This window comes from Manihot esculenta, chromosome 4 (assembly GCF_001659605.2).
Source record: "Manihot esculenta cultivar AM560-2 chromosome 4, M.esculenta_v8, whole genome shotgun sequence".
Classification (NCBI taxonomy): Eukaryota; Viridiplantae; Streptophyta; class Magnoliopsida; order Malpighiales; family Euphorbiaceae; genus Manihot; species Manihot esculenta.
The window spans coordinates 32,485,660-32,508,361 of NC_035164.2; the positions used below are offsets into that span (position 1 = coordinate 32,485,660).

The 22,702-nt window shown below is 33.4% G+C and overlaps 6 protein-coding genes across 15 annotated transcripts; 2 read left to right on the forward strand and 4 right to left on the reverse strand.

Moving 5' to 3' along the window:
* The first annotated feature begins 1,718 nt into the window (after positions 1 to 1,718).
* LOC110613520 (trihelix transcription factor ASIL2) lies at positions 1,719 to 4,764 on the forward strand. Of its 3 annotated transcripts, XM_021754691.2 has the most exons (4): positions 1,736 to 2,060; positions 2,736 to 2,827; positions 2,929 to 3,064; positions 3,168 to 4,764. In XM_021754691.2, exon 4 carries the CDS (start codon positions 3,401 to 3,403, stop codon positions 4,595 to 4,597), a length of 1,197 nt encoding a protein of 398 aa, XP_021610383.1. In that variant the 5' UTR covers positions 1,736 to 2,060; positions 2,736 to 2,827; positions 2,929 to 3,064; positions 3,168 to 3,400; the 3' UTR covers positions 4,598 to 4,764. The 3 variants fall into 3 exon arrangements, with proteins under 3 accessions (XP_021610384.1, XP_021610381.1, XP_021610383.1); XM_021754692.2 differs by having other exon boundaries at positions 1,719 to 2,827; positions 3,172 to 4,764; XM_021754689.2 differs by having other exon boundaries at positions 1,721 to 2,827.
* A 150-nt stretch (positions 4,765 to 4,914) lies between these two features.
* Positions 4,915 to 10,417, forward strand: LOC110613522 (ras-related protein RHN1). 7 transcript variants are annotated; one of them, XR_006350562.1, is made up of 9 exons: positions 4,915 to 5,433; positions 5,533 to 5,610; positions 5,690 to 5,857; positions 6,064 to 6,112; positions 6,895 to 6,968; positions 7,199 to 7,292; positions 7,462 to 7,689; positions 9,695 to 9,884; positions 9,961 to 10,417. XR_006350562.1 is itself a non-coding variant. In XM_043956311.1 (7 exons), exons 2-7 carry the CDS (start codon positions 5,548 to 5,550, stop codon positions 7,560 to 7,562), a joined length of 549 nt encoding a protein of 182 aa, XP_043812246.1. In that variant the 5' UTR covers positions 4,915 to 5,437; positions 5,533 to 5,547; the 3' UTR covers positions 7,563 to 7,727. The 7 variants fall into 7 exon arrangements, 2 of the variants coding, with proteins under 2 accessions (XP_043812246.1, XP_021610386.1); XR_006350560.1 differs by having other exon boundaries at positions 9,695 to 10,417; XR_006350561.1 differs by having other exon boundaries at positions 7,462 to 7,675; positions 9,695 to 10,417.
* Positions 7,883 to 9,268, reverse strand: LOC110613521 (probable glutathione S-transferase parA). The gene is made up of 2 exons (XM_021754693.2): positions 8,812 to 9,268; positions 7,883 to 8,373 (listed from the first exon to the last, which is right to left on the reverse strand). Exons 1-2 carry the CDS (start codon positions 9,127 to 9,129, stop codon positions 8,029 to 8,031), a joined length of 663 nt encoding a protein of 220 aa, XP_021610385.1. The 5' UTR covers positions 9,130 to 9,268; the 3' UTR covers positions 7,883 to 8,028.
* Positions 10,418 to 10,431: 14 nt separating the features above from the next.
* On the reverse strand, positions 10,432 to 11,480 carry LOC110612677 (probable glutathione S-transferase). Its single transcript, XM_043956309.1, has 2 exons — positions 11,093 to 11,480; positions 10,432 to 10,998 (listed from the first exon to the last, which is right to left on the reverse strand). Exons 1-2 carry the CDS (start codon positions 11,405 to 11,407, stop codon positions 10,657 to 10,659), a joined length of 657 nt encoding a protein of 218 aa, XP_043812244.1. The 5' UTR covers positions 11,408 to 11,480; the 3' UTR covers positions 10,432 to 10,656.
* A 746-nt stretch (positions 11,481 to 12,226) lies between these two features.
* LOC122721239 (probable glutathione S-transferase) lies at positions 12,227 to 13,215 on the reverse strand. Of its 2 annotated transcripts, XR_006350559.1 has the most exons (3): positions 12,861 to 13,215; positions 12,364 to 12,784; positions 12,227 to 12,330 (listed from the first exon to the last, which is right to left on the reverse strand). XR_006350559.1 is itself a non-coding variant. In XM_043956308.1 (2 exons), the coding sequence occupies exons 1-2, from the start codon at positions 13,179 to 13,181 to the stop codon at positions 12,440 to 12,442; spliced, it is 666 nt and encodes a 221-aa protein (XP_043812243.1). In that variant the 5' UTR covers positions 13,182 to 13,215; the 3' UTR covers positions 12,227 to 12,439. The 2 variants fall into 2 exon arrangements, 1 of the variants encoding a protein (XP_043812243.1); XM_043956308.1 differs by having other exon boundaries at positions 12,227 to 12,784.
* A 395-nt stretch (positions 13,216 to 13,610) lies between these two features.
* On the reverse strand, positions 13,611 to 16,639 carry LOC110613241. Its single transcript, XM_021754278.2, has 6 exons — positions 16,111 to 16,639; positions 15,865 to 15,997; positions 15,349 to 15,452; positions 15,105 to 15,249; positions 14,871 to 15,005; positions 13,611 to 14,786 (listed from the first exon to the last, which is right to left on the reverse strand). Exons 1-6 carry the CDS (start codon positions 16,149 to 16,151, stop codon positions 13,764 to 13,766), a joined length of 1,581 nt encoding a protein of 526 aa, XP_021609970.1. The 5' UTR covers positions 16,152 to 16,639; the 3' UTR covers positions 13,611 to 13,763.
* Between the last annotated feature and the right edge of the window lie 6,063 nt (positions 16,640 to 22,702).

The following is a 22,702-nucleotide window of genomic DNA, read 5'->3' on the forward strand; positions in this document are numbered from 1 at the left end:
CGGATTCTATATAGATTAAACTATTTTCGTGACATAAATCAGATTGTTCGGTACTTATAGTGTCGAACAAACTTAATAAAGTAGAATTAGATTGTATGTGGAACAAGTCTGTTAGGTAATTGTTCAAAAATATTTTTAAATTCTGTATAATTTTAAAATTATTTTTATTTTTATGTATAATTTGAAAAATTGCTCGACGAAGCATGATGCTAGGTGGGGCTTTTATTCCCAACTCAAGTGCTAGCAAACACCACATTTTCATTTTTCACTATTGTCATTTTGAATAAAATATAGGTAGATTTGGGAACCTAACATACTGGTTCATCGGCCCTTCCAGACTTTCTCTTCTTGGGTGGAAGTCCATCTGCATCATCCTCAGTCTCATCCAATCCATTTGCATGGTTTAGATATACTCTAAGGTTCATGAAAACATACTCTTCCAATTCCACCCCACATGAGAGCCCGCCTTGCTGTGCAGATGTCAACATTAGCATATCCATCTTCTTCTAAATGAGCCAATTTGCTACTACTGCCACCTATGTTTGCTTGATTAATCTTCTCCTTTTTATACTTGTTTTCCAATGTATCCAAACACTTCCTACATTGCGTGTCTGTCCTCTTAATTCTTGATACTTTTGATACCTTCTCAGCAACTTCTTGCCTTTCCTCAGAATGAAGACTCTTCCTCCCACGTTACAAAAATTTATCAAACATTTCATGCTCAGTCCAATCAGTGGGTGGGTTATGCCCAACAAATGAAGGTTTTTGAGCTAATGAGGCAGTAGGAGGTGCTGAGACGCGAGGTGCAAATTATATATTTTCTTATTTAAGTTGTAAACGAACTCTCTATCAATATCTATTTTCTTATTTAGGTTGTAAACTAATATTTTTGTTAATTAATTTTAAATTATAAATATTTATAATGTTAAATGATGTGTCTCTCAATATTCTATTATTTTATACTATATTTCTCTTATTCTCTCTTTTCTTTAATTTGTAAATTAATATTTTTGCTCAATAATTTTAATTTATCAATATTTATCATGTTTAATGATGTGTCCTCTATATACTATTATTTGATATTATACATGAAATATAAAAAAAAATAAAAAATAATGAGATCAGAAATGCACTCGATCTAAGTGATAAATATATTTGAATAAATAACTCTAATATTTCAATTTCAATCTTTATTTAAAAAATAAATAAATATCAAACCCGTTTTTTAAAGAAAAGAGTTATAATCAAATTTCAATCTACACCAAATGCAAAATAAGTAAAAATAAATAAACAATATAAATTAAGATATAAATTAACAAAAAAGTGAAAATGCACACAGAACAAATATGATAATTAGAACAATCTTTTACCAAAATTAATCTCAACCCAAAATCACAAACCCATTAAAAAAACTTGAATAGTCAACACAAAACGACTTTACTTCACACAAAACGCGTTTGAAACTTATTCAATCCAAAACAAAGGATTACCAAGAAACTGTCTAATTATTAATTTTATTTAAAACCTATTTGATTATTAATTTTATTAACTAAATTAAAAATAGCTGATTAAACAAATTACTTAATGATTATAAGTATGTTTTAGAAAAATAATTAGTTAAATAATTCAGACACCTAATTTAATATTAATTATAAAGTATTTTTTAATAAAAATATTAAAATAATATAAAAGCAAACCCTAAGAGACTTTCACCAAACATATTTTTTTCTCCTCCGAAGAATCTGCCGACCCAAACTTCTTCGACTTCTCCTTCCCTGGACAATTTGCAGCAACATTAGCATCCAAGGATAGCCGCACGCAGCACCCATGGACAGTCGCACGCCTCAGCACTCAGTCAGTTCCAATTGCAGCACAACGAAGCTGCACGCCGCAAGCCGCACGCCGCAACCAGCCACATTTACACCATGCTGCTTCTAGGCCAGAGACGACGCTGCTTCCACGGCTCAAAAGACAGCCGCACGCTGCACTCAACAACTGCCGCATGACGCTGCTTCTGTTGTTTGTTATATTTGTCCACAATCTCTCTTTAAGATCCATTGGTATTTATGTATAATCACTTTCATTTCAAGATTTATTGCTAGTAGCTTTTGTGCATGAGTTGATATTTGTGATATTTATGCAAAATTTCTTTCAAAATCTGTAGATATTTATGCAATCTGGGTTGCGTTGTGTTGATATAACGAGTGACATATGAATGTATTTGTGATATTTGGGATCTGAATGGGTTTGTTGAAATTGATTGATTAATTTTTCAATAAAAGATCAGCAACAAGTAATCGGGTTCGGCTGATTTCGGTTAGTGTGTGGATATTGATAAACGGGTTGGGTAGAGATACGGGTAGTGAAACTTGATTCTTAAACGGGTTTGTTTATTATATTTATAAACGGGTTTGGTTGTCTGAAATTTCGTGGGTACCCTACCCGGTACCTATCATACTTTGAACCGTTTACTTTTTGTGCATGCTTGATTTTGGTGTTTTCTTTGTGGAAATCTAAATCTTTGTGTTTAATAGCGCAAGTAATGCATTTGATCCTCTTAATCATTCAATAAAACATTTTATAGAAGGGTCTCTGGTATGGGTTATCTGGGTAAAAAATGCAAAGCAGTGACCCTTCTTGAATCCCCAATTTAACACACACTCTCTCCATTTTCACATTTCCTGTGCCTTTCATCTTTGATTTTATTCAAAACTTGTTTCAATTCTTTAACTCAGGGTGTTTTTTACAAGCTTCAACTATTGTTTAATATCAGAGGAAGTCTGCGATTTTGACTTATTTTGAGTATTCAAAGTGATTTTTCTTTGAGGTAAGAATCTCGACTTTCTTCTCCTTTTATTTTGATTTTAGCTTAAAAATGGGTTTTAGGGGTTGTTTTTGTTAATTTGAATCATGGATTCTGTTTTATAGGGTTTTGATCACGTGAGAAGACACAAAATGGCAAGTTTCAGCTCAAAATTTCAGCCTTCTGAAAAAGAAAATTTGAGGGCTTTGTTTCTCCTTGATTGAATTTGATGGAATAGGGGAGTCTGGTGATCTTGAAATAGTAAGTTTTTATTTTTGGTGGATGATGAATCATATAATTTATTCTTTATGTTTCTAAATCTTTAATTTTTTTGGTTTCGTGCTATTTTTCTTGGATTTGTTAGCAAGATTCTTGAAATGGCGGCATAAGCTTTTGGGGCCTGTTGACTTCCAAAAACTGATTAGATGAAGAATAGGCAAGTTGAAATTAGGAGTGAAAATTGATATACTTTAGGGGTGAAAAGAATTATAGTTGGTGTTCGGGGAGTTGGATTTTTAAGTGAAGAAGAAATTGGTTAGTTAAAGTTGGTGCATTTGGAGTGATTTTCTTGTTCTTGAAGCTGAACTGTCCTTAAAAATGGATGACACTGAGGATGATGCAAGGTATCCGCCAAACCCATATGGTGTTAATCACCAGCAAGGTTATGGTTCTTCAAGTCAACAAAAACTTTCTGTGAAGAATGCTCCATATTCCAGGACAATTGGTAACCAGTATGTTGATGATGACGAGGAATATGATAATGAAGAAGAAGATGAAGAGGAGTTGGGAGATGATGATGGGGAGAATAATCAAAATAATGGTATTCAGTATGTGGGAAAAGAAGTGGATGATGATGACTATGATGAGGATGATGAGGACACAAATGCTGATGAAGAAGATGATGATGCGGATAATCAAAACAATTATAGTGGGAGGATCAATGATGATTTGGAAAGGCATCCTAAGAAGCGAAAGCTAAAGAGCATTGCTTCAAGCTATGAATTTGCACCTCGCGTCCCAGCACCTCCTGTTACTGCCTCATCAGCTCCAAAACCTTCATTTGCTGGGCGTAACCCACTCACTGATTGGACTGAGCATGAAACTTTTGTTTTGCTTGATGCTTGGGGCGATAAATTTTTGCAATGTGGGAGGAAGAGTCTTCGTTCTGAGGAATGGCAAGAAGTTGCCGAGAAGGTATCAGAAGTATCAAAAATTGAGAGGACAGACACGCAATGTAGGAATCGTTTGGATACATTAAAAAAGAAGTATAAAAAAGAGAAGATTAATCAAGTAGACATGGGCGGCAATAGTAGCAAATGGGTTTATTTCAAGAAGATGGATATGCTAATGTCGACATCTGCACAGCAAGGCGGGCTTTCATGTGGGGTGGACTCGGGAGAGTATGTTTTCATGAACCCTAAAGTATATCTAAACCGTGCAAATGGATTGGATGAGATGAGGGATAGTCCAGGCAATTCAGATTCAGCTGACGAGGCTGAGGATGATTCAGATGGACTTCCACCCAAGAAGAGAAAGTCTGGAAGGGACCGCAATGAAAGATCCTCATTTAGAGTGCTTGCAGATTCTTTTCAGAAATTTAGTGAGATATATGAGAAAATTGAGAATAATAAACGGCAGCAGATGCTGGAACTAGAGAAGATGAGGATGGATTTCCATAGGGATTTAGAAATGCAGAAAAGGCAAATCATTGAGAGAGCACATGCTGAAATAGCTAAAATTAGGCTGGGTGATGATGACAATAATGATATCTCTGCTGATAATGCCAGTGGATAATGCTTCTATATCTGATTTGTGTCTATAGCATTAATTAGCATATTTGCTAGTTGTTGTTGTATAATGTTGGGGCCTGCTTATACTCTTTTTAAGGAAATTGAATTGTTGACAATATTTGTATTAGCTACGCCATAAGAAATAACAGAATGCTTTAGTTATTCTATCAACTTTGCTCCTAGGTGGATGTCTTTGCTCCTAGGTGGATGTATCCCGCTCGATTTTGGCTGTGATTTGTTTTCTTAATGAATGCAATTGCTGGCAACTGGGCTGCAGCTTTTGATGGGAGATCTGCGAGTGTTTTTGCCATGATTATAAATTTCAGAGTAATTCCTTTCAGAGATGTATATATATAATTGGCTACTATAAGCTTGAAATCCAATGGGAAAACAACAGTTGTAATCAAATTCATAGCAGATGAGTGGTTTGGCTCATAATAAAAGAAGCAGGCCCAATTGAATTAGCTGGATTGTCCATTTTTGCAAATAAATAGTACATTATTGGAAATGCAAGGCATTTGGTGTAGTGGGTTCCACAGAATCCAATTGGCCCACAGATAGCAGAGATGACTATCTGCAGTAGCAAGCAGCAACCAGAAAACTACCAGTCAAAGCAAAGGAGTGAATTCATCTACCATTCCTGCTCAGAGTTCCTCCTGCCGTGTCCCTGACTTTCCTTGTGAAACCAGAAATCTTTTCCGCTTTTACTTTTCTATGTGAAACTTATGCGGTAGATGTCCAACACAATCTCTCATTCTGACACTTTCTCTTTACACTGATAATTCCAAGTCAATTTGCAATATGACAAGGCCTGGCAACAGGATCATACAAGCCAAGCTGGTGGGTATGTCTTTCCTTTATATTTTACCCCACCAAATGGTTCTTTTTGCTTTTAATTGAGTGAAATGAGTTCTCACATGTTTAATTTCTTGTTTCCAGGTGCTTTTGGGGGACATGGGAACTGGGAAAACCAGTTTGGTCTTAAGATTCATCAAGGGCCAGTTCTTCGATCAACAGGTTCACATACACCTCTTTCCTGTTCAATGTGATCCCCTTTCTTGTTTTCTTAATTAAGGAAATTTTTGTATATATGTAGGAACCAACAATAGGTGCAGCCTTTTTCACACAAATATTATCTTTAGCCGAAGCAACGGTTAAATTTGATATATGGGACACTGCCGGACAAGAAAGATATCATAGCTTGGCTCCTATGTATTATCGCGGCGCAGCAGCAGCAATTGTTATGTATGATATCTCAAGCATGGTAAGCATCTTTTTACTTCTTGTGGCTATGCTCAGCAATTTTCTGTCAATGAATTAAGCAATTTCATTGTCATATTGTGGGCAATTTTATAAATAAATTATTGTTGCAAGTTCTTCTGGACAAATCAACTTGATCCTGTCTCTGTTGAATTGCTGCTTCTTGTGTAAAAAATATCTGTTATGATGTATGTTGGGCTTCTGCTGCAGGATACATTCATTAGAGCCAAAAAATGGGTTCAAGAACTGCAAAGACAAGGTGAGCTCTTGTCATCTACGCCTTCTTGAATAGAATGACTGCATGCTTTTTTTTTTTTTTTTTTGTATTGATGATTGTAAAATGCATTTACAAATGCAATAAATCTTTGTTTCCAGCAATCTTTAATTGTTTCATATTCACATTTCCAATTCTTATGGATCCATGATAGCAATCAGATCCTAATAGGTCTGTGATGATGTAAACATCTAATCAGAATGTAGCTTGTTTTAGTCCATGACTTCAACAACATCAAATAGATGAATATGCCTGATGCACAACACTGCCTGAGGTACAAAGGCCGAGTATAATTGATAAACTATATAATGGGAAGTAGTCTTCTCCTTTTTTTGAATGTAACCGAATAAGTCGACAGTGAGGCTCGAACTCGAGAAGTCCTCCATTTCTTATACCTTTAGGATGACCAACCAAGATAGCCTGGATTGCCTGCACAATACTGTCATTAAGATTCCCTTCTCTTGAGTTAAAGCTGTATTTTCCTGCTCTTCAATTGCACTAATTGTGCTGTCACCAAAATCTGTAATGTTTTTATCCTAGTCCCTTTAAATCAAGTGAGCACAGTGGACTCTTATTCATCCTGTCAATTATGAGTCTTTTCTAATGAATCTGAAACTTTTTTCTTATTTTTGTTCTACATAAATAGATGGCAGGACCTTCTGTCATATGCTTATTTTCTACTTTCAAGTGTGATTTTTGTTTATAATAATTTTTTATCCGTAGTTGATTTGTGACTCTTAATATTATCTCCTATATTACTGTTCTAGGAAATCCTAATTTGGTTATAGCATTGGTGGCAAACAAATCCGATCTAGACTCTAAGAGAGAGGTGCAGAACGAGGTAACTTTTTCTGGCATCAAGTGCATATCATTAGTTTTTGGGTGCATATGCTGAATTATGTCACACTATCTATGTCCCAAACCAATATGAGATTCAACATATGTTTGTATTTTTTACCCACCAAATACGTGTTCATAAAATTTATACATGTCATATGGTATGTAGGCTTTTGCTGATGATGATTCTTAAATTCTTGCTTGTTTCTTTTTTCATTTTCTAATATGTTTCAGGAGGGAGAGCAGTCTGCTCAAGAGAATGGAATGTTCTTCATAGAAACATCTGCAAAAAATGCGTACAACATTAATGAGCTTTTCTATGAAATAGGTAAGCTTTATATCAGTTTGTCAATTAATCCAGCAACAAAGTTCTGTCGATCACATTTCCTATCTGATATTTGATCAGTGAAGGCCATCTACAAATTAGGTGGTTTGTTTGTATAAGAACTTGGTGTTGCATTCCTTTGATGGTGTTTACCCATTTTTGCAATTTGCAGGAAAGAGATTGGCAAGAACTCACTCTCCAAAACCTACTGGTGTGAATCTAAACAATGAGACACAAAGTAGAACAAGAAAACTACTTTGTTGCGCCGAGTGATTAGCCCCATATCAGGAATCCCAGTTTAAACATAATCACAAGCCCTTTTGCATTTATGCAAAAAAAAAAAATGTTCAATTGTTTTTGAAACAGGTGATCATTGCTTACTTATGGTGCGTTCAAATTGGTAATATTTTTCAATAATTATAATTCTCATTTCCATTCACATTGTTTATTAGGAGTGAGATAGAATATACTCGTCACAGATTGGTCGACTCTTGAATTCCACATCAACTTACCTTTTCATATCGGGTTAAGCATGAACTTTTGTTAATGAATTGCTTACAAGAAATGGAAGAACATTTGATGAGATACTCTAATTTTATTTTTGGCTCAAGTAACCTTATTTTGATTCATGGATTTTACTTTTACAAAGTTACCAATCAAAATACCTAGAGCCCATTTCAAAGAGGTAAAAAGCGTTTAGTTTAAACCCAATAACACTGACAATGTAGTTTGGTTTAATTTAGTCGACCACCCACTTGCTTTTGAACCGCAAAGCCATTTCATAGAACTTGTGCTTATCCCACATAGACTTGGACACAGTCTCCTTCTGTGAGCATCTCTCAGCCCACTCGACTAGCTTGGGGCATTCCACTTCCATGCTCATGTTTCCCAAGCTTTCAAATGTGTAGAATACGTTGGAGAATGGAATCAATGCCAAATCTATATAACCAAAACTCTCTCCATTGAAATACGCCTTCTCACCAAGCTCTCTGTACAATGTCTTCAAGCTTTCAATCAGTTCTTTCCTTGCTGCTTCCATTGTCTCACCTTTAGAACTCCACAGCATTCTCCCATTTGGGTAAATCTGCATTTTATTTATGTGGAAATCCACCGAGTGTGTGTTTATGATCCCACGTCAACAATGAAATAAGATATTATGACTTTATATAATAGCCAGCAAAAATTACTAGATAATTCATGTTAACAATTTTGAGTAAAGGGAAGAATGAGTTTAAAAGTGTTTATTTGAATCGAATTGTTATAATTATTGTCATAGCTACTAGCCAATTAACTGATATAATTATTATCATAATTATTAGCGATTTTAAATATTTAAAAGTCTAAATTTAGTTCTGATGTTGCAAAATTGATTAAGAGAGAATGTGAAAATTTACCGAGTTACTTCGACATCAAAAGTAGAATATTATGAGTTTATATTATACCTAGTAAAAACTACTGAATAAATTTGTTACAATTTAATCAATCAAAGATTAATGAATATTGAAATTGGGGTAGGGCTCACCTTTTTATCAATGTAATCAACCCAGAATCTGGCATGAGCTCGTTGATATGGATCAGAAGGCAACAGTGGAGAGTTGTGATTCCAGAAATCGTCAATATAATGGACTATGTTCAGAGACTCGCAAATGGGTTTGCCATTGTGGATTAGTACAGGAACTTGCTTATGAACTGGGTTCATTTGGAGAAGAAGAGGGCTCTTATTGCTAAAGTCTTCGTTTCTGAGTTGGTAATTTGTAATGCCCTTCTCTGCTAAGGCTATCTTCACCCTTTCTGCAAAAAGGCTATACTCAGAAGATAGCAGAATCAGCTCTTCAGCCATTACCCAGTTAAAGCTTCAACAGCCACAAATCCGATGGATAAGGTTAGCAATTGTGGAGTGTTGGTGAAATTGGGACAACACCCACGTATTTAACCAGAAAACTTTCCTGTACCCGGTAACAAGTGATGTGATCCATATGAAATTATTAATATTATTATGAAATTATATAGTAGGGCAAAAAGGGAATTTTAATTTGTACAAGAGATAGAAGGGCAATGTTGAATTTGTTTGTCTGTTTGAACCTGTATATCATAACGGTAACAGAAAATCTTACTTCTTATTCGCTAGTTCTCATGCGGCTCTACTTTATTTTTTAAGAATGATATAAAATGATTAATTTAAATTATTTTCCATACTTCCTCGACAAGTCCAACAATGTCTCTGCATTTTTGTGGCTTTTAAGTTTTATTTCTTTGCATTAACTACAGGATTTGAGAACTTAATTGACCTCAGTATATCTGTGTATATTGGTCAACATGGTGTTGTTATTGGCGTTCCTAACATGTATAACTTAGAATCTGAGTGAATCCAACTGTTAACTCGTCTTGCTTCTTGTTTGTCGCAGCATTGTAATGATCCACTGCAAATTCTTCGTCTATACAACTTCAGTGGGACCGATGAGCCTGATCCCTCTCTCGATACTCAATTCCTTAATGTATTGAGGATACTATGCAAGAACAGAACATCATCGTCGTACTCGCCATCATCATCGTCATCAACACTGTCAACTTTGTTTGATTGCTCATTATCTTCCGGTAAGGATCACCATCTTCATCTTCCAAGAAGCTAAGAAGTAGAGGTGCAATGACTGTTCCATCACTTTACTTGCAGAATTCAGAGTTGTCCTTACTTGAGGATCCAGGAAGCAACCTGGCGTACGAGGAACCTGGACTAGATTTTGGCCGTAGTAAGTCTGCTACAAGGCAGAGGAATCCTAATTTCCAATCAACAACTAATGTCTGGAGAAGAAACTGCAAAATGGTGAGAAGGGAAAGTGAATTACCTGTTGAGATTCCCCTACACAGGTTTGGGAGTTGCTCTGGCGAATTTCAACTTTCAGGAACTAGGATGGATTTTTGTTGTTCTCTTGTAAATGTTGCGATAATTCGGCTTGATCTAAATAATTTTTTAATTGTTAAATTATTTAGTGGTTTGAGCTTGCTATGGAAAACCCACCATATGGGATTTCACAAATGCAGTATCCAGATTAGAATGACACTGTAAAAGTCTATTTCAGCAAATGCTATAATGGAAGTGAACCATCTATGCTAATTACTTGGCTTTCTTGATATAACAGGTGTATAAATTTAAGACACAAATATATTACTCAAAAACCTCATAACAAATCTATTGAGACTTGGCTTTTCCAGAGTTAGGTGACAAAGCAAATCCAGTAAGAGATTGAGGAGTAGGATTATGTGGTTGGATTTTACTGACACAAAACCATAATAACGAAGACATCCATCATGAACTGTAAAATTACCTGCTAATTATAACAGCAAAGAGACTAATTTCTCTTGAATTTACTCAAAACCCCAATTTCTTTTTCATGAACAAAGCCGTTTCGTAGCTTTTGTGTTCATCGTACAAACTCAGGGACACACTTTCTTTCTGCAAGCATCTCTTAGCCCATTCAAGAAGCTTAGGGCACTCAACAGCCATGCTAAAGTTTCCCAGTATCTCAAATGTGTAAAACAAGCTATAGAAAGGAATCAATGCCACATCTATGAAACCGAAGCCATCACCTCCAAAATATGGCTTCTCTCCAAGCTCTCCTTCCAAAATTTTAAAGCACTCGATCAAGTCCTTCTTCGATGCTTCTTTGGCTTCGCCTACAGAGGACCAAAGCATCCTCCCAATTGGGTAAATCTGAAATTCGCATAATTCCATGAAGATGATCAAATTGATTTGCATGAATTCGAAAATAGAAAGAGAAAGATTGAAACTTTAGAGCGTAACTTACTTTCTTGTCAACATAATCAGCCCAGAACCTGGCATGAGCTCGTTGGTAAGGATCAGAAGGGAAGAAGAGAGATTTGTGGTTCCAGACTTCGTCAATATATTGGACGATAATCATTGACTCGCAAATGGGTCTGCCATTATGGATCAAGACAGGGATTTGTTTATTAACTGGGTTCATCTGTAAAAGAAGAGAGCTCTTGTTGGTGACATCTTCTTCTCTTGCCTCGTATTGAATTCCCTTCTCAGCCAAGGCGATTCTAACCCTGGCAGCAAAAGGACTGAATTGGGTTTCCAGAAGAATCACTTCGTCTGCCATTACTGGAAATTTCCAACCGAGATTGTTTCTACTTTTCTTTAACCTTGAAGGCTTGAGTAAAGGCAAGTCTGTTTTTATAGGGAAATTCCATATATAAATCTTATTCAATAATTTTTTCTACGGAAAAATGATATGATAAAAGTGATTAATTAGTTTTATAGTTTAAAAAATATATTAAAATATTTTAATATTTTAAAAAATTTAATTAATTAATTATTTTATAATTTTAATTATTAAATATTTTACTATTTAATTTTTATAATTTTAAAAATTTTATTAGTTAATTACTTTATATTAAAATTATTTTAAATTATTTTATAATATTTATAGTTAAAATTAATAATAAAATTAATTATAAATTTTTTAAAATATTAAAATATTTTAATATACTTTTTAAAATAAAAAATTAATTAATGAGTTTTATTATATTATAAAATTAAATTATGAAGTTCCTTTAAAGAAAAAAACAATGAACGAGACAGAAATGAGGGTTCTCTGAAAATGCGTGTCGTTTAAAGATTCGATGATCATATCAGCAATGTCTTAAAAACTGCGTCTGGATGGGCTAAAAAAGCCAGTTAACACTTTTTTTTTATTAGATAATTGAAACAGAGGTTATGGTAATTTTAGGTATACCAATTCATTATATTAAATTAATAATATTAAAATATATAATAAAAATAAAAATTATTTATTAAATTCGTATTATTATTAGAAAATGAAAATCATTCACCAAATTAATATTATTATTATTAAAAAATTATAATTTCAATATAATGAGATAAAATACCTGTAATATCTAATGCTTTCTCTTGAATATGACCAATAAACAACACTATAAATAACAGAATTAATATCTCAAATGGGCTACAAATAAATGGTAAAATTTGTTTTTCTCACTGACTAATCAAACACAAGCAAATCACAGAATTATAACTAATGGCAATTCAAGACTTTATTTTCTCGGATAATTAGGAAGTGACTGAAACAGAAAATACAAGTGTGTAAAAGCCCTGTGCTCTTGGAAAAATTCTATTCAACCCCCCACTTCTTCCTTAACTCCAAAACAATTTCATAAAGCTTTTGCTGGTCAACTAAAGTCTTGGACACACTCTCCTTCTGCAAGCATCTTTGAGCCCAGTCCATGATCTTAGGGAAATCCTCTACCATGCTCAAGTTTCCAAACGTCTCAAATGCATAGAAGAAGCTATAAAATGGAATGAGTATTAAATCAACAAAACCGAAGCTTTCACCTCCAAAGTATGGCTTTTCTCCAATTTCACACTCCAAAATTTTAAAGCATTCAATCAGGTCCTTTCTTGACGCTTCTTTGGCTTCCCCTTCTGATGTGAACAGCACGCTTGCAATAGAATAAATCTGCAGGTACGCACTCCAAGCTCAAGAATTTATAGAAACGGAACAACAATTTAGCTAGAGGGCCTAATTAACTGACCTTCTTGTCGACATAGTCAGCCCAGAACCTGGCGTGTGCTCGTTGGTGAGGATCAGAAGGCAACAATGGAGAGTTGTGGTTCCAGACCTCATCAATATACTGAACTATTACCGTAGATTCGCATATGGGTCTGCCATTATGGATGAAGACAGGTATTTGCTTGTGGACAGGGTTCATCTCAAGAAGAAGGGGGCTCTTATTCGCCAAGTCTTCTATTCTGGACTCATAGTTTAAGCCCTTTTCAGCCAAGGCTATCTTCACTCTTGCTGAGAAAGGACTAGCAAGCAAATCCAGTAGAAGTAGCTGCTCAGATTCGGCCATGGCTGCTGATGATACAAGCCTCAAAGGCACTCAAGTCAAGCTTTTATGCGGTGAATATCTTTAGTCCCTGCAGTCGTTTACACTAGTGGCTGCTTTCAGATGTTGTCACTGCTTGCATCAGCGTTGAATATTACTCTTGCTTGTAGAATTTTTTTTCCTTGCGTTATTTAATATGGAATTATTTCATTTTTCATCACATTAAGAAGTTGAGGGTTGATATTGTCGTATCAAGTGTTAAAAGTAATATTTAATATTTTAATTTAGATAAAATATATTAATTAATGATTGAAAAAGTAAATTTTTATAATATTTGATTAACAACTATTTTATAATAGTTAATATTATCAAATAAAATATTAATAAATTAAATGTTAGCTATTTAAATTTAATTATATAAATAACTAATTAAATAAGAAATTTAGGTTACAATATGGAATTTTCCTTTGTAGAGAGAATAATAGAGTATGCCAGATAAAGTTTATCCTCTATGCAGAACCTGTGTTTTTTTTTTCTTTTGCTGTTATCTTTTTCTTTTTTAAAAAAATAATAAAGAACACTAAACATGGAAAGCTCATTTCCATTTCATCTAACTCCTTTAAGAGCTGCAAACCGAGCTGCCAAATCTTCGTAATCAGGCAGCTTAGGATGCACATGTTCAATTTCTGACTGCAACGAAACTGCTCGAATATGCCTTGTAGCTCCCTTCTTTAGACCTGATTCTCCTGCTTCTCTACCAGGCGGAGGAGGCAGCTCACCAGATTTTGTGTGTCTCAGTTTAGTATCATCACTACTTCTCCATGATGGAGAAGGTTTTTGATTTGGTTTCCCTCTGTCTTTGCTGTAATGCATCAAATGCCCATCAGTCGTTTTCTTCTCTTCATCCCCTTCATCAACATCATCTGCTTCTTTCGCTGCAACTGAATTAGACTTATCAGAGCCACCATTTTCAAAACGTACAACTTTTTCACGGCCTGGTGGTGGTTTCAGCGGGAGTTCAACACTGCCAATAGTTTCACGACCTGGAGGCGGCTTCAATGGTCTTGCATCACTGCCAAAAGATGCATCACCCGGAGGTGGCTTCGATGGTATCCTACGGACCGATCTTGGTTTTGGTTTAGCCTCACTAACAGAATCATCAGCAAGAACATTGCCAGTTGGTTTCGGGGGTTCTTCAATCTTGACTTCTTCCTTTACAACTTTTGGTTTCAAGTAAGGTGGTGGAATGAATCTGTAGTAAAAGGGCTTCTTCCTATCTGCTTCGTCCTCCGAAACACTTCCAACTGAACTTGAAGTAGCTTGCTGCCTGTCAAGGTCACTGCTACTTCTCCTGTGGAGAGAAATCACTTCATCTTCACTGCTGCAAGGCAGATTATATCCCTCATAAATTGCATTCTTCCTTCCAGAAGATGCTGATTCAGTTTTTTCTTTTTTGTGCAAAGTATCATCCCCCTTCTCATTCACTTTGTTCCCAGCTTCAGGGCTTGTTCTTTCTGTGACATGATCATCCTTGTGTTTCTTCAATTTGTTTCCATCTTCATCATCGCCCTTGCAGTCTCCTTTGGAGATTACATCATCCTTGCTTTTGGGACAATGCCTATTCTGGTCCTGCAAAAATAAATATCATACACGTTATGATTATGTGTGGCAGAGTGAACATTGCGGGGAAGCTGTGAATAGGCAGGAGGTCACCTCTTGCGGCGGCTTGAAGAGCTTCTGTTCCAGAGACTTTGAATTCCATTCTATATTGAATTCTTCTGCAATATCATGCAATAACTGAAGCTTCGTCTCCTTCGGAATATGTTTAGGCCTCAATGTCTCAACAAACTACACATCATCAATTTAATTACAAGATCAAGACATGCTACTAAGAGAATCACAAAAACATGGGAGTATCTTTATTGGGGCTGGATTTGTCAATTTTACCTCTTTATTAACAAGAGATTCATTGGGATGCCCATATCTTTCGGTGAACAGAGTACGAAAGTCTCTCAATTCTGGGAATTCAGCAATTCTTGCTGCAGCATATATGAGAGATTGTACAGCTTCTCTGCAATCCTCCGGGCATTCCCTGAATCAGAAAAAGAATGGGGAGAAAATGGAAGTGTAAGCGAAAATGAACTCAATATATATAAAATTTGAGTGCAAAAATGGTTAGAGCTGCACACACTTGTGTTTACTCATGGCAGAAAGATTGGTGGAAATACATCCACAGAACTGCTCAATGAAATTGTAGCTAGCTATCATCTTTTGCTCAACCAGAAGCCCATCAGCCTGCATCATCACCATCTCATTAAACAGGAGTCACCTATCAGCCTGATCATTTTTCTATGGCAGAAAATTTACATTTTCACGACCACAATTGTATCAGAAAACAAAAAGCAGAGACAAAGCATCTGGTTTCTAAGTTTAAACAGAGAACTTTAAGAAGGCAAGACACATGCATAGGAAGACAAAGTAACATGCCCATAAAGGAGAGGCACATGGGAAGCTATGTAGGAAAAGAGAAAAATCGGGCCAGTTATTTGCTGGTGCAACATGCAATTATATAAAGGGACATGAAGACGAAGACAGAATTGAAAAAATACCAACTTCATTTCCTAAAGGATGACCCCAAAAGAACACGTCGAACCTTAAGATCTTCACGATTTTAATTATGAAGCAAGCAAAAAATTGAAAAACTAACCCTGCAATAAGCATTATAATCAAGGCCATTCTTGAGAAGATCAGCCATATCATTCTTTAAGAACTTCGCTACAGAGCTCTTCTTCTTGTTTAGCAACTCGAGTCGAGCCTTTGACATCTTCAACAGCGACTTGCTATATTTAAAAAACAAAATTAATGGAGGCAGATTAATAGTAATCAACAGAATCAACAAGAAAAACTGAGAACCGTGAAATATAAAACAATAATAATAATAATAATAAAATACCATTTTGTATAGAATTTCGACTTCAATAATCCATCCAACATTTTGATCTATTCAATCTTTCAAGTAAACCACAAACTCTAAAGAAAGACAGAGAGAATTTTAAATTTTATTGGCCTCTGTTTCTGGGGTTACTTTTTAATGCATGGGAAGGTAAAGAATAACAAGAATATTATAAAAAACAAGGATCAAGGAACCTCAAGAATCTGCATAAACAAATCCACGAAGCAAAGAAACAGAAACAGAAACAGAAGATATGTAGAGATAATAAGTTCTTAAGCGAAGAAACTCCAAAAGGAGGAGATTTATCTCTCTATATATAGGAGAATAAAGAGAGAAAGAGAGAGAAAGAAGGTGAATTGGGAATCAAGAATCTCCAGTTGGCAGAGAAAAAGGAAGCTGAAAAGAGAGAAATTGAAGAAGCTGTAGTTTTAGAAAGAACAAGAGAGAGAGAGCCATTTCAGGTTCAGAGAATTTCGCCATGTAGAATCCTTTGCCTTTTTATTACTGTAAAGTGTAAAGCTTTTGCGCGCCGTGCTGTTATTAAATTAATCACAATGCAGTGACAGTCGTACAGTTTATTTGTTAGCGAATTTACTATAAGGTCCCCATTGTTGTCAGAGATATTGACCAATAAATGAGGGCATTTTGGGTAAAATATGCAAGCAGCGTGGACGTAGACGCTTATTTGAGTTTTATCTCTGTTGCTCAGCAAAAACCGCCGGAAACGAAAACGATCGATAAACTCTTGGCTTCGCTCCTGAAAACCAAGCATAAAGAATCCACTTTTTTAAGCATTTAATAAATATAAACAGTGCATAAAATTTTTAAAATGGAATTTATTATTAGTGAATAAATATAAAATTAAATATTAATTTTTGGAAATGAAATTATATGCCGCTAAAATTGAAGCATGCAAAATAATCCAGTCCTTGAGAAATATAGTTTTTGTCTGTAAAATTTAAGGCTGGCCTTGCTTAACGGGCCTGCATGAAACTTTATTATTATGACAATAATGCCCTTCTTCTTTTTTTTTTTCTTTTAAAAAAAAGCCTACTTATTTGTTTTGATGCAAATAATGTAAAGCCAAAGGTTGAAAATTGTTTAGCACGCACTTAGTTCTGATAGGGGTGAGCATTCGGTCGGTTCGGTTTTGAACCGAACCGAACCGAATAAACCGAAAACTGAAATTTGAGTGTTTATGAAAACCGAACAGAACCGATTTTGGTCAGAAACCGAATCGAACCGAACCGGTCTGATTCGGTTCGATTCGGTTCGGTTTGATCGTTTTCGATTTTTAATAATTTTTTTATTTTTTACACTTTATTTTTAATATTTTAAAATTTAATTAAAATATTTTAATCTTAATATGATTTAATTTCTATATATTATTGAAAAAACATATTATTATTACTAATCGGTTTGGTTCGGTTTTTTCAATTTTTTTCTGATCAAAATTGAATCGAACTAAAATAACTGAAATTTTTTAAATTGAAAATCGAACTGAAATATATAAAAAACCAAACTAAAATTTTAAATTGGTTCAATTCAGTCAATTTTTTCAATTTGAACCGAATACGGCGCTGGTTGAATTTAAATTTTAAATTTAACACTTTAGTTCTCCGTCTCTTATAAAAAGTTATTAAATTTTTGTTTTTAATTTTTCGCTTCTAGATTTTGATTATATGGGATATATCAAGTAATCAAGGGTCAATATAATAATAATAATAATAATTAAATTAATGCACCGATGTGGACTAAAAGTCAAAAGTTGAAAAATTTCGTGTGGAAATGGTATAATTTGTTGTACGTATCAAAAACATGTTAACATAATAAATAAAATATAATTATTAATTAATATTTTTTTAATATTTTTTAAAATATATATATATAAAAAATATCATATAATTTTATTAATTTTTTATTTCATCATATATAATTTAATTTATATTAAAATAGTATATAGTAATATAATTTTAAAATAAGCATTTCGGTTTAATATTACAATTTATTATTTTAATATGAATTAAATGATAAATGTTAGAAAAAAATATACAAACATATGATCTAATTTTACGTATTTTTATTTTAAAATTTATATTTTACGTTGTGATAAAATAATATTTTATAGTAGGGCTACGTATTTGATCGGTTTGATTTAAAATTAAATCGAACCGAATAAACTGAAAATCAAAATTTTAGTATTTATAAAAATCAAACCGAATCGATTTTAGTCAAAAATCGAATCAAATCAATTTGATTCGATTCGATTTGATCGGTTTCAATTTTTAATAAATTTTTTATTTTTTACACTTTATTTTTAATTTTTAAAATTTAATTAAAATATTTTAATTTTAATATAATTTAATATCTTTATATTATTAAAAATAATATATTATTATCACTAATAAGTTCGATTCGATTTTTTTATTTTTTTTATTAAAACCGAACCGAACCAAATCGAAATAATTGAAATTTTTAAAATTAAAAACCGAATCGATTAGGAATAACGATTAGTAAACGGCGTCATAAATTGACGTGGTAAAAAATATTTAATTTTTTTTTTAGGAATTCAAAGTATTAAAAAGAAGAAGACGACATATTAGAAAGAAGAACATTAAGATTCTGCACCAGTATTTCTTTGGCTTATAGCGGACTACTTAACAATGAAGGCTTAGACAACAATGATGACGAAGAAGCGGACGATCTGGACAAGGGGAAAACAGAAACATTAGTTTCATCAACCAGAAGTTTATCCATTGACTATTCTTTGCTGTAGTTGAGTACCCATTTGGAATCTATATGTGAATCGCCCTTTAACATGATCATTCTTTGCGATAAGAAGGTTAAGAAAGCAAACTAATATGTTAAAACAAATGGGAGAAAGAACTGTGAAGAATTACAGTCATCTCCAGCCAAGTTGTCGAGGTTTTAATGGCTTACTCCCTGCATGGTTAAGGAGAAAGTTAGGGAGAGTTTCATAATAGTGAAAAGATTATGAAATTTGATATTATGAGATCTAGAAAATAGAGTTTACAGTATAAGTGTAAAGTTAGATGGAGAGAAAGAAGTTTCTTCTCTTTTATTCATTTTCCTTTTGTCCGCTATTGACGTCTAATGGAACTCTCTGCTATAGCTACAGTGCCACTTATCTATGTCATTCAGTTTTGTACGTACAGACGTATCAAAGCTCCTCTCCATGTCAGGCGGCCATTTAATTTTTCGGGCGCGTATGCAGGTAGGACTGCGAAGTGAATGCACCTGCTGTTCTTCCTCACATCACATCACCGGACTGGATTTCTTTTTGCTGGACCTGAGCTCGCGGTCAACCCGGCCTGCCCTGCGTGTCTGGATCAAAGCCTGAGATGCTGGATTGATCACCTAAAAGGGACTTCATGGGCTTTGGGCCAGCATTATTTTCATGAGTCCGGCCTTGTCCAGGGTAGATGAGATCCGGCAGTCATCATTGATATTCTAAGATTCAGAGAATAGGGTTTACAGCATGAGTGTAAATTTAGATGGAGAGAAAGACATTCCTCCTTTTTTATTCATTTTCCTTTTGTCCGCTAGTAATGTCTAATGGTCTCTCTGCTACAGTGCCACCTATCTCTGTCACTCAGACCCGTACGTACAGACGTATCAGAGTCTCTCTCCATGCCAGGCGGCTATTTAATTCTTTTGGCGCGCATGCGGACAGAGCTGCGAAGTGACTGGGTCTATTGTTATTTCTCATGTCACATTACCGGGCTGAAATTCTTTGTCTGAGTTAAGGCCTGAGATGCTGGATCGGTCAACTATAAGAGTGTTACATAAATTTTGAGTCAATGTTATTTTCATGGGTCCAAACTTACTCAAGATAAATAAGATCCGGCAATTATCAGAATCCGTACGAGGACTTCAAGATATCAATGATCTAGAGCAAATCTTCTAGTGTTTCTTGTCTTTAAACTTTATGCAATCCCATAACTTTCTAGATTAATAAACTTTTTAGGATGTAAAGCATTAAATTGGGCTTAATTTTTCTTTTAAAAATTTTTTAATTTATTTTTAAATTTTTCTTAATTAAAAAATTAAATAAAAATTAAATATTTATTTCCACGTCAACAATTCATAACACTGTCTATCAGTCAATATCATAATGTATTATTTTATCGCAAAGTGAATAATAAACCATAAAATGAAAATTAAATGAAACATTTTAAAGTAAAATATCAATAAAATCAATTTTTTTTAACTTTACCGTTGTATATGAGCAACTTTCGTGGGAAACGATGCTAAGTCTGGCGTGTGTTGTGAAATGGAATTAAGCATTAAACTAAATAAGAATTTAGAAAATTTAAGGAAGGGTCATATTATTTTCTTTGGTTTGACAGGGTTTGAAATTTCTTTCTTGCCAAACACTGTTCATTAGCTACTTAGTCAATGTATTGATGTAAAAGTGAGTCGCACTTTGAAGATAAACTAAGCCAAAGATTTGAAAAATAAAAATAAAAGGGTCTGTCAAGTCTAAACTTAATTATTAAAAAAATAAGTACGATTTTTATATTAATTATTGTTGCCAGAGCCTAAGAGTGGTTTGGTTATGAAAGCTATTAGCTGGTTGGATGTTTCCATCTAATTATGAACAAAAATGTATAAAGAAGAAGAAGTCTTGTTCTATAATTTATTTTAAAATAGTGTTTATATTGATTTGATAAACCGTAGTTCAAATTACTGCCTAAGTACACCATTGACAATTAATAATTTAATAATAATCGATAATATTTTAATAATAATTGATAATATAATAATAATAATTTTTGTTGAGATCTTATCTATAAATAAAAAAAAAGGAAAAATTTCACCTATTATATTATCTTATCTGATTAGATAGTAGGAGGCATAATGCACAGATCAAACCTCTCATACCTCTAATTTTACATATTTATGAAATAAGTAAGTCCACCTTACCCACGTTTCAAATAAGTAGGTCGACTTTTTTAAAGTGTTCTAAATTTCGCTAGGACATAAATGTATATGTGGTAAGACTGACAGAAATGACGCGCGTGATAGACGAAGTATAAGCTAAGCGATTCAATATTTATTAGCTGATTGCTCACAATTAATGAGCTGTCCGACACACATAGGGATGGCAACGGATCGAGTATTTTTTGTACCAGATCCGACCGAACCCTAATAGAACGGATTTAAATAGTTATAATCGGATTTGGGATTGGTTCGGGTTTTAAAAATAATACCCATTGCGGGTTCAGATCGAATTCGAGTCTTCTATATAGGGTACCCACTATCCGAACCCATTTATATAAATAATTAATTTAATATAAAAAATATATTTTACAATAATATTTATAAATTTTTTTATATATTTTTATTTAAAAATTTAAATTTAAATATTCTTTAGAAATATTAAATTTTTTAAATGAAAATTATTAATGAAAAATATTTTTTATATAAATTATTAATTAAAATATATAAGATTAAACTGATTCGGATTTTATTCGGATAATTCGATACGAGTAGGAGAAGACCTCAATTTGGTTGGAACGGATTTGAATAGTTTAAATTAACTTTTAATCGAATTTAAAATGGATTCGAATATTACTAATATAAATTGAATTCGGATTTGAGTAATTCAATTTTTACGACTACCCTATCCGTTTATATCCCTAGATACACATAACACAGTATGTTATTGTCAATTCAAAAAAATATCTGTCAAAAATACTTCAGGATGAACCACTCACTTTTACTGTCAGATTTTTAACCATCTACGATCCAAAAACTCTGGACTTTTCCACAAAATCTAACCACCACGAATCAGAAACTTCAGTCATATTAAATCAATCATTCGTTCACGTGTTCCCATTCTCTCATATCACCGATCCTAAATTTATTAATAATAATTATATATAATATATAAATTTTAAAATAAAAACTCTATCTATATTTTTAAAATAAAAAAATAACTCTCTTTAAATTAATTTAAAAATATTTTGAAAATTTTAAAGTTGGTATATATTGGAATTACGAGATCATGGTAGAAAGTTTTCGAAATAATATTTGATCGAATGTTTTATGATATTAGTTACTAATTATGTTAGTGATACTCGGTTGTAGAATTTTAGAATGAATAAGTGAAGGGATTTGGAGTGGAAATATTATCATCCGATTTTTAAAAATAAAAAAATTATAAAATTATTCTAAGAAGTCATATAAGGTCTTTTCTTTTTTAAGATTCACATAATGCCAAATAAAAAATTTTTATTTTCATCTTACAAACAAGAGTTAATATGCGTGGAAACAACAATAGTAATAATAATAAAGAGATTCACAAGATAAATCTGAAAATATATTTTTAAAAAATATCAATTAATTCAACTTTTATTTTATATATATAATATTTTAATTAATTAAGTGTATATACTCGGTTGTAGAATTTTCCAGCAAGTAGCGGTTAAAACACTTTGAAGAATTTTCGGGCAAGGATTAGCTGAATTTAAGAATGAACTTTGACTAATTGCCAACCTGGAATATTATCATATTGTTACGCTTATTGGCAGGGGTGTGCATCGGTCGGTTCGGTTTGGTATCGAAT